General features: G+C 61.3%; 1 protein-coding gene across 1 annotated transcript; it reads left to right on the forward strand.

Annotated features, from left to right (window-relative positions):
• The first annotated feature begins 7306 nt into the window (after positions 1 to 7306).
• Positions 7307 to 8317, forward strand: NPBWR2 (neuropeptides B and W receptor 2). Its single transcript, XM_068987867.1, has one exon. It carries the CDS (start codon positions 7307 to 7309, stop codon positions 8315 to 8317), a length of 1011 nt encoding a protein of 336 aa, XP_068843968.1.
• The last annotated feature ends 1739 nt before the right edge of the window (positions 8318 to 10056 follow it).

Here is a 10056-nt window from a genome sequence, read left to right on the forward strand (position 1 = left end):
CATCCAGGCAGGCCATCCCACCCCCGGTGAGTGGTTCGTCCAGGACCAAGGGGTTTCCTGGAATGCGGATCTTTAGGGGTGAAACGTGGACAGTCACAGGTAATCTGGGAGGGCCGGCCAGCCTCCCTCCATAAAGGGGACACTGGAGGTCACAGAGTCACAGGCAGAGAGGCTCTCGAGAGGACATAAAGTGGACACCAGGCAATGTGCCTGAGTGAGAACTGCTGGGACAGGGTCGCCATGGTGACAGAAGCACCCACACGTGGGCAGGGGCAGGTGGGAGCTGGCACTGATGCTGACTCACCAGGGCTGGGCATGGGGCCCGCACCTCCTCCAGACCCGGCTGCTCCTGGAGCATTAAGAATAGGTCTGGGAAGGAAGGACACCCAGGTCCTGGGCTTCACATGCAGCTCCGACACTGATCACACTATGGGCCTCAGTCCAGTGAGAAGAGAGAAGCCCATGGAGCACCCACAGGGCCTCTGGGCACAGGAAGGTGGCCCTGACCAGGGTGAGAGGCCACCATGAAGCCGGGTCCCGGCTGACCCCCCACACATCCCCAGGCTGGCCTGGGCTCTGCTCTGTTCCAAGGCAGGAGCCATGAACGCCATGCCCACAGCCCCTGCTGACCCTGATCTCCCCTCAGGGACCCTCCCATACAGCCTTGGCTTTCCCAAGACACCCTCACCCAGCCTGGCCTCTGACCTCCTCTTTCCCATTGCCAAGTCCACCACCTGCGACACAAGGGAGCAGTCTGCACAGGTGAAGCCCCCACCCACCCCTGTGTTCCCCGCTGATGCCAACTGAAGCTAAAATTGTGGTGGGCGAGGTAAGGGGAGCTACCTGTCTGGGTTCAAATCTCTGTCCTCTCCCGGCACCAAAAAGACAGTGCCTAGGGCCCTGAAACTGCACTGTCCCCACAGAGCTGTAGGACCCCGCAGGCCAGGCCAACCGGGTCAGCAGGCTATCCCTCCCTCCCTACCGCGGCCCACATTTAGAGGTGGATGGGGGCTGAGGTCCCAGGCAAGGGAAGCTGAGCTGTGTCCAGGCCCCAGGCCTCACCTGTGCCCTGCGCCAACCCAGAGTCACCCTCACGGCCTCCACGCCCACAGCTGTGGGAGGCCTGTGCTCTAGCACCCTCTAGATTGCAAACCTGTTCTGGGTCTTCACCTCCTGCTAGAAGCTCCTCTCACCGCTGTCCCTAAGGACACATGAAGCTGAGTGCACTGTGACGCTGACGGGATGGCCCCAGACTCCAGCCCAGCGCTTTCTGGAGGGCAGACAGGGAGGAGAGATGTGTGTCCCACAGGACACATGGCCTAAAGGGCCCAGACAAAGGGCTCCCAGACCCGAGTCATCACTCACAGCTCCAACCAGCTCAGTCCCTGGACAGAAGCCCCACGCCGCCCTAAGCCAAAGGCTCCAGGCTGGGCAGAGTCACTGCCCCAACAGGGCCACTGGGTCGCAGCAGCCCCTCCTGACACCACTGCCAGGGTGATAACAAAAGGGCCCCCCCAAGAGCCCTAGACAGAGGCTCTGCCCCCAGGCCGGGCCCACAGAAGGGCATCACTGCTCCGTGGACCAGCAGGGCTAAGCGGAGGTCCAGGGCAACCCCACCCTTAGCAGGCCCGCAACCCACAGCTGAGGCTGTCTCCTTCCCATCCTGGAGGCAACCCCCACCCCTACCCCTTGCTCAGATACTGGCCCAGCCCTGCTCAGAGTCCTGGATGCCGCCTCCCTGGGCACCCTCAGCCAAGCCCTACCTCCTTCCCAGCACTCCAGCACTTCCCCCTCTGAACTGCACCCGCCCCCAACCCTAGGTGTGGCCCCTCCAAGACTCCCACATGCTGCTCTGAGATCCTCCCACAGGACACTCAGAACCTCTCCCAGCCGTGAGTCTGGCAGGTCCTCAGAGCCCTGTAGACACCAGGCCTCTCCAGGGTCCCTCACAGCAGGACCCCAGAGGCCACAGAGAGGGCCTGGCAGTGGGCAGTGCCCTGGCAAGGGCCCCTCCCCAGGTTCTGAACCTCATGGGAGAGCCTTGGACACGCCAACGAGACGCAGCAGGGCGGAGGGCTGCTGCCACGTGCAGACCTAAGGGGGCCCAGAGGTGCATTAACGAGCCACGTGTGCGTGTGTCAGCCTGAGGGGAGAACGTAAACACAGCATGTGCCAGCAGCACGCTGCAAACGTGGGGCATGGAACACACACGTGTTCACCATACCCGTGCAACAGGTGCGTGACCGTGGGGCTTCTGGCCTGCCCTTGCTACCTCCCCATCACAGATCCCCCTGCCAGAGATATCCCCCTGCCCACGCCCAGCGCCCCCTGAAGAGGCCCAGTCTCTCAGTGACTGGCCTGGACCGCCCAGATGGATCTAAAGACACAGACAGGACACAATCATGTGCAATCTGGAATGAATGGGTTGTTCACGCAGCCGCTGGGGATGGAGGGCACGGCGCTAGGGTCTGTGTGCTGGGAGGGCATGTGTGTCTGTCTATCTGTGTCTGTGTGTCCGAGCCTGGGGTTGGTGGCAGGCAAGTGTGAAGGAGTAGGGAACAAGCAAAGCCAGAGGCCCGGCCCTGCAGGACCCAGTGCCCTGGCCCTACCAGCTTCGTCTGTCCTCCTCATCCCACAGAGGGCACCATCTGAGGTCAGCAAGTCTGGCTTCTGGAGCATCGCAGACCCTCTGGGCCCAGCTGAGCTCTGTGGCCCCTGTGAGGCCACGTGAGAGGACAAGCACTGCCCCCTCCAGGGTCATCAAGATGCCTAGCCTCCTGTCTGACTCACCTGCCCACCAACCTGCAGTAAGAACCACAGGTGAACCCAGAGGCCAGGTTCAAGGACATGTCCTTCCTGGGTCTGGCTCTGGCCAAGCGCTCTGCCACCCCCCACACACACACTCCTACCACCCACACTCATGTCCACAGGCCCAGCCATGCCTGTGACCCTTCTGGCCTGAGAACCAGAGGCACCTGCTCCCTCCCTCCCTCCCAGTCCCGCCTATGCGCTGAGTGACCAGGGAACTGGTCCACAAACACTCCACGGGCACAAAGACTTCCCAGGGGACGGCCTCACACTCACATCAGGGGGAGCACCTTCTGGTGGGCCCAGGAGGCCTGTCTCTTTTTGCTGGAGTCTGGGCAGGAGGGAGGGGACAGGGCCTTACCCCCACCCCTGGGGAAGGAAGTGGGAGTCCCCGGATAACACACCTAACAAACCCCCCAGGCTGAGAGGGCTCGCACCCAGGGAGCCGTGGGCCTCCTTTCTGTATCCTGCTTTTCAGCATGGGGTGGGGCGGGTGGGCAGGGCAGGCTGGGGGGCCTCCAAGCACACCCCAGCCCAGGCTGTCCTTCAAACCCCCGCATTCTGAAGGTCTCGGATAGAGTGGGCGCCCACGGCCAGCTGGACTCTGGACCCATCCTGACCGACCTTCCCGCCCCACCTGACTCCCAGGCCAGGGCTCCTGCCCAGGCCCCTTGTTCCCCCAACCCCTCATCCGACAGACTTCAGCCTGAGGACCTGACCCACCCATCCTCCCCTCTTCAAAACTGTCAGGAAGGCCAGAGCCAGTGTCCGCGAAGGGAGAACTAAGCCCCTGCCCCCCTCAGCCTCCCTTCAGCCCCGTGCCCACAAGCAGACCCCCCGCATCCCGTGCCTCCCAACGTTGACCCTCCCTCCTCGATCTCAGCACAGGTATCGCCTTCTCAGCAAGACCACCCTGGGTATGGACGGCAGCTCTGCTTGCTTCCTCCACCTGCTCCTTACCTCTGATTACACCTGCATTGCACTTGGCACTTCACACTGTTGTTTACTGCCTCTCCCGCTAAAGGGTCAGCCCTGGAAGGGCAGGGGTGTTCCCCTCCTGCTCACTGCTCTTTTCCTGGACAAACACTTGAAGGGCAGATGAATGACTCTGGGCCGAGGACTGGGATATCTGCGAACTGGCTGAGCAGAGCCCCCATAGGATCCTAGCCTGGCTGCCCCAGGCCTGTCCCACTGGCCTTGAGCCCAGGGCCTCCCTCCCGGCCTGACCCAACCGAGTGTGCCCTGCCCCTGGGGCGGCTTGGTGCCCACTGGTGCTGAAGTGCTGAAGAGGGAGAGGCAGCCGGGCGCCGAGTTCTCTCTCTGCTTCCCTGGAAATGGGCCCAAATCACCTGTCTCTTCTCACTGAGCCAAGCCTCCTGGCTATCTCCTTAGAGGCAGCACTACCTGCAAGGCCCTCCTCTGAGCCCTGAACCCGACATCAAGAGAAGGGACAGGCCTGGACTCTGGCGCAGGGCATCTGCCCCCACCCCCCGGGCCTGCCCGGACAGAGCTGAGCCCAGGTAGCCAAAGCACACCCAGAGGCACGCGGGGGAGCACACACTCACTTCTGCCTGAGGACATAGATGTGTGTGTGTGTGCGCGTCTGTGTGTGCGCGGTTTCTGTGTGTGTGTCTGTGTGTGCATGTATGTGAGATGAACCGTCAGGGTCAGGTGGAAGGGGGCTGCCACACCAGGCAAACGACACACAACTGAGAAAGCCGCTGGACTGAGCTTGCTTGTGGCTCACACTGTCCCTGGTCTTCCTGCTCTCTGGCCACATTGGGCAGGGGCAGGGTCGGCCGCACCCCCTCCCTCCTCCCTTACTCCTCGTCCCTTCCCTGGGGGTTGGTGAGGTGGTGGTAGGGTTCGCAAGGACCTGCTTCTCCCCACCCACAGTGAGCTGCTGTACAGAATACACACAGCCCGCACAGACCCCCAAGGATTTCCACCACCTGGCCAGGCCCCCACCCTGGCCCAGCCCCCAGCGACAAGACGGCCACCTCCCCACCTCTCCCTCCGCAGCCTGAAAGCCCTCATAGGCTAACTGAAACAGCCGATTCATTTCTGAAAATGGAGCTCCTCTCCCCATAGAGACACGTACACAATGCCTGACCCACGTGCAGAAAAAGCCCCCTGCTGCTCCAAAGACCCAGAAGCAGAGGCTGGGGCACCCCTCCTCCTCCACACTGCTGCACCAGGGGATGAGGGACTTCTGAGTGATGGGCAACTAGGAGTCCCCATACCTGCAGGCCTAGTACCTCCTCCTCAACCCCCGAACCCCTACTGCCCCAGGGACCCCATCCTCTCAGCTTCCACTCTCAGCCCACCTCAGATGTGACAGGCTAGGTGGGGAGCCAGAGGCTCCCAGCACAGACTCAGGAGAACAGAGGTCAGACTGAGAAGGGCTCAGTGCCCCAGATCAGCCATTCACTGGTGGGGTGAGCGGGGACCCCAGAATCATGGTTGGCCTCAAGGGGGCCAGGGCCAGGGTGGGAAACCACCAGGGAGGCACCCCTGGTTCTGACACCACTGTGCCTCCAGCAGCTAGAGGGGAGACTTGCTTAGAAACCTCAAGTCTGGAGCAAGTTTGGGGTGCCATTCAGTGACCCACAGAATTGGGGCAAAGAGGAGGGGCCTGAGGGTGAGAACGCCCACCACAGGCCCAGGTCACGGGCCCAGAGGGACCACAGTCCAGAAAAGGAAGCAGGCCTGCCAGGATGGGGTGATGGCCTCAAAACCCTGCAGGCAACAGGCCAACAGGCCACCAGGCCCCCCTGAGCTGGCAGCTCACAGACCCTTCGACCCAGACGTCTACCCGAGGAACCACCTGGGAAGGCACTAGATACTGTCATGAGGGCAACGTCACGGCAAAAGCACAACCAGAGACTGCCCAGCCATCCACTCTGCCCAAGCCAGAGTGTCAGGTGTGTCCAACAGAGAAAGAAAAGCAGTCGGCCGGGAAAAAGACGTGAAGCGGAGCAACACACAGGTCTCACCACCTGTGCAGGGTCCTGGGAGCCCGGCTGGTGACAGCGGGCCTCTCCGGGAGGGACCAGGCACCAGGTGAGATGGTGCCTCCACTTGTGAGGTTGTTCTCATGCACATGTTCCTCTTTTAACAACAGAAAAGAGGCCGGGTTGTGTGTGGGCCACAGATTCTCTACCCATGTGAAGGCCCACAGAACCCCTGAGCCCCACACCCAGCCAGGGACCTAAACAGACTCTCTCAGACACAGGTACAGAGATCAGCGCAGAAAGCCCACGCACACAGTCATGCATACACATGCACGCTCACAAGGTCAGACATGAGACCCACCCAGATACACACATATACAGGAAAGGGTGCCAAGGCCCACAGGGACCCACAGACAGAGACACAGATGCTCACAGGAGCCCGCAGGCCCACCCATGCCGGGAGGCCCCTGCAACCCACACCTCCTGACACACGTGCACACCTGTGCACACACACACACACCCCAGGGCCGCCCACTGGAGAGTCCAATCAGACAAGTGGTGAACCCCACAGTGATCCTGGGAATGAGACCGCTGCCTCGGCTCCCCGACCCTGGGCTCCACAACAGCCAGCCAGACCGCCTTCCTCCCCACTCCTTCCCGCCTCCCCTCTCCCCTCCTCCCTCCCTCCCTCCCTCCCTTCCTCACTGATGCTGCAGCGCTGCCATCAGGCTAGAGACCTTGCGGTAAGCCAGTTCCTGCTGAGGCTGCCAGTGAGCAGGTCCTAAAAACTTCCCAGGTGATTGAGGATGGTCTGGGATCCTGACTGGGGTCCAACGGTGGAAGCCACACCTCCCCCGTCCACCCTTGACGCTGCCTGAGCTGGCCACCACCAGTGCCCACCAAGGACACCAACTTCCAGCCACGTGTCTCTGAACAGGTCAGTGAGGAAGAGTGCAGGTGGCCACATGTGGAGGGTCTACAGTGTGACTGGGAGGGCACCGCTCCAGGACTCCCCACTAAGGGGGCCAGGGGTATACGGGAGGTGCATTTTCCAAATGCCTGCCTTGACTTTATGTAGTGTGTGCTTCGAGGTGTGGCTGGGACAGGGGCTGGGGTGGGGGGCAGACCCAAGCCCTCCCTTCTGAGGGATGCGGTAAGCAGGGGCTGGGGTGGAGGCAGATCAGAGACCACCCTTCCCAGAAGGGTTGTCGGCCGCCGCCGCTTTCTGCAACAGGGAAGGGGCTTGGGGAGGGAGCTTGATCAGCTAGAAGCGCTGCCCAGGAGAAGGCATCCCCAGCACCCGCCCAAGCTCTCTGAGGCCACTGGACAGGGTGGAGAGAGACCCGATGTGCCCATGACCCTGGCAAAGGGGCCACAGCCTCAGCCAGAAAACTTGAGGCATATGTTGTTTTAACCTGACAGTCAGGTCCCAGAGGTTCTGCTTCTTTCTTTCTCAAGATCCAGCCCAAGGAGGCCCCTGCCCAGAACCCCAGCTTGGAAGCATCTCCCACCTTCCAGGGCACAAACCGTTACGGCCTCACCCCATGATGGAGGCCACTGGGCCGGAAGGCCTGGAAAGCACAAGCTCCCCCTGCCCAGGTAGCACAGGCACCAGCCTCTCATGGGACAATGGCACCAGACACAATGTCACCTTCCCCGAGCCACTGCCTGCCCTCTACGTGCTGCTGCCGGTGGTATACTCCGTCATCTGTGCCGTGGGGCTGGTGGGCAATGCAGCCGTCATCTGTGTGATCCTGAGAGCGCCCAAGATGAAGACGGTGACCCACGTGTTCATCCTGAACCTGGCCATTGCCGACGGGCTCTTCACGCTGGTGCTGCCCACCAATATTGCTGAGCACCTGCTGCAGCGCTGGCCCTTTGGGGAGGTGCTCTGCAAGCTGGTGCTGGCCATTGACCACTGCAACATCTTCTCCAGTGTCTACTTCCTGGCCGCCATGAGTATAGACCGCTACCTGGTGGTTCTGGCCACAGCACGCTCCCGCCGCATGCCCCGTCGCACCGTCCGCAGGGCGAAGGTCGCCAGCGTGTGCGTCTGGCTGGGTGTCACAGTCGCAGTGCTGCCCTTCCTCACCTTCGCAGGCGTGTACAACAATGAGCTGCAGGTCACGAGCTGTGGGCTGAGTTTCCCGCGGCCCGAGAGGGCCTGGTTCCAGGCAAGCCGCATCTACACGCTGGTGCTGGGCTTCGTGGTGCCCATGTGCACCCTCTGCGTGCTCTATGCAGACCTGCTGCGGAGGCTAAGGGCCCTGCGGCTCCACTCTGGAGCCAAGGCTCTGGGCAAGGCCAAGCGGAAGGTTAGCCTCCTGGTCCTGGCCGTGCTGGCCGTGGGCCTGCTCTGCTGGACGCCTTTCCACCTGGCCTCAGTTGTGGCCCTGACCACAGACCTGCCCCAGACACCGCTGGTCATTATCGTCTCCTACGTGGTCACCAGCCTCAGCTACACCAGCTCCTGCCTCAACCCCTTCCTCTATGCCTTCCTGGATCACAACTTCCGGAAGAGCCTCCGCACCGCATGTCGGTGCCGGGGGGCATAAGCGCCCCTTCATGGCCTGCAGACAGTAGAAAGGTTCTATGCCTTTCAAGGACCATCCCATTCACCTTCCATCACTATTTCCTCCAGACAGAGAAACACCCGTGAAGCCTGGCCACTGAGCCTGCAGAGAGGGGCCATGGACCTTCTAGACCTGTGACTCTGCCCCTGGACAGCCCTGGGCAGTCAGCTGTGGAGATTCGAGTCTGACCAAACCCTCCCCTCACCCTGCCTACCCCAGGAGATGATCCTGGCACAACAGATATCCTGGGGGACACCTCGGGCAACAAAGCCAGGTTGTTGCTCAATTGCTCAGTCATGTCCGACTCTTTGAGACCCCATGGATGGCAGCATGCCAGGCTTCCCTGTCCTTCACCATCTCCCGGAGCTTGCTCAAACTCATGTCCATTGAGTCAGTGATGCCATCCAACCAGCTCATCCTCTGTCATCTCCTTCTCCTCCTGCCTTCAATTTTTCCCAGCATCAGGGTCTTTTCTAAAGCCAGGGGTTGCTGCAGAAGCCAAAGACACACATCGAAGGAGGCCATGAAGCTCTCACAGCCTGAAACCCAGGTGACATTCCACCACGAGGCCTGTGCTGCATCCCTTTCTGGCTCCCAGAACAGGGGTCAGGGCTCCCAGATCATGGGGGTGCCCCCAAGCACCCCATGCCCCTTGTGCTTTCTCCACCATTGACTGTGACCCCCTCCTGTCCTGCTATGGGACCCAAGGCTCTTCTGCCAGGACTTCTGGACCCCACCAATAATAGGAGGCATCTGGAACCTAGAAGGGCTGGCACCTGGACCCTTTCCTCCCTGATGTGTGGCCTGAGGGGCAGACTTGTGCTGAGTCTGGGGATGGAGTGGAACACTGATGGACTGGCTGCTCAGAGACCATTTCCGCCACTGGGGAGGGGGACAAGGGCAGGTCTCTGAAGACAGCCTTAGTGGGCCTTGGCCAGGCCCCCCTCTCTCGGCTCCAAAGCCCCCAGGTGCTCCCATGCCTGGGGCTCCAGCTTTACCATTCTGTGAATCGCCTGCCTGAAACCCAGTAACCTGGGCTCTTGTGGGGCCTCAGGTTGGCTTTGGTCCTTGTGACATGGCTCTGGCTGGTTTCTCCAGCTGGCAAGCAGGACCCACCTTTCAACACCTCATGAGGTGGCTGCCAGGGTGCGTACCCACTTCCCCCAACCCAGGCACGTGGAACAGCTCAGGCACACCACCCCCCTCCAGCCTGAAATAGGTCAGCGGCTACCTCCATCCTCTCATCTTCCCGACCACATTGTATTAGCAAGCTACTGCTTGATGACAAATTTCCCCAAAAAATTAGCAGCTCAGAGCAACTCTATTCGCTCACAAAGAATGTGGGTCAGGAACCCCAGGGCAGCTCTCAGCTGATTCCAGTTCAAGGTCTCTCCTGAGATTTCAGGCAGTACTTCAGCTGAGGACTCAGGCACCAGAAGGCTGAACTGCGGCTGGAGAAGCGGCTTCCTCACAGGCCACTGGCAAGAGGCCTCACTTCCTGGCCAGGTGGACTGTCCACGGGCAGCTCGGGCATCTCCCGGACATGGCACCAGGTGGGTCTCCAGGGCAGCATCGGAGAGACAGCCAGGGGGAAACCGCCACACCATCAAGGCCTATCTGGGAAGCCACTCCGCTACTTTCTGCTCCTTAGAAGCGAGTCCGCAAGTCCCCCTCGACACACACTCAGGGGCTGTGACCTTCTCCAGCCTCCACCAGCTCCC

Source organism: Capricornis sumatraensis, chromosome 15 (genome assembly GCF_032405125.1).
Source record: "Capricornis sumatraensis isolate serow.1 chromosome 15, serow.2, whole genome shotgun sequence".
NCBI classification, from domain to species: domain Eukaryota; kingdom Metazoa; phylum Chordata; class Mammalia; order Artiodactyla; family Bovidae; genus Capricornis; species Capricornis sumatraensis.

Excerpts from the sequence above, each read along its gene's own strand:
- NPBWR2 (XM_068987867.1), top strand. The coding sequence starts at position 7,307 with ATGATGGAGGCCACTGGGCCGGAAGGCCTGGAAAGCACAAGCTCCCCC.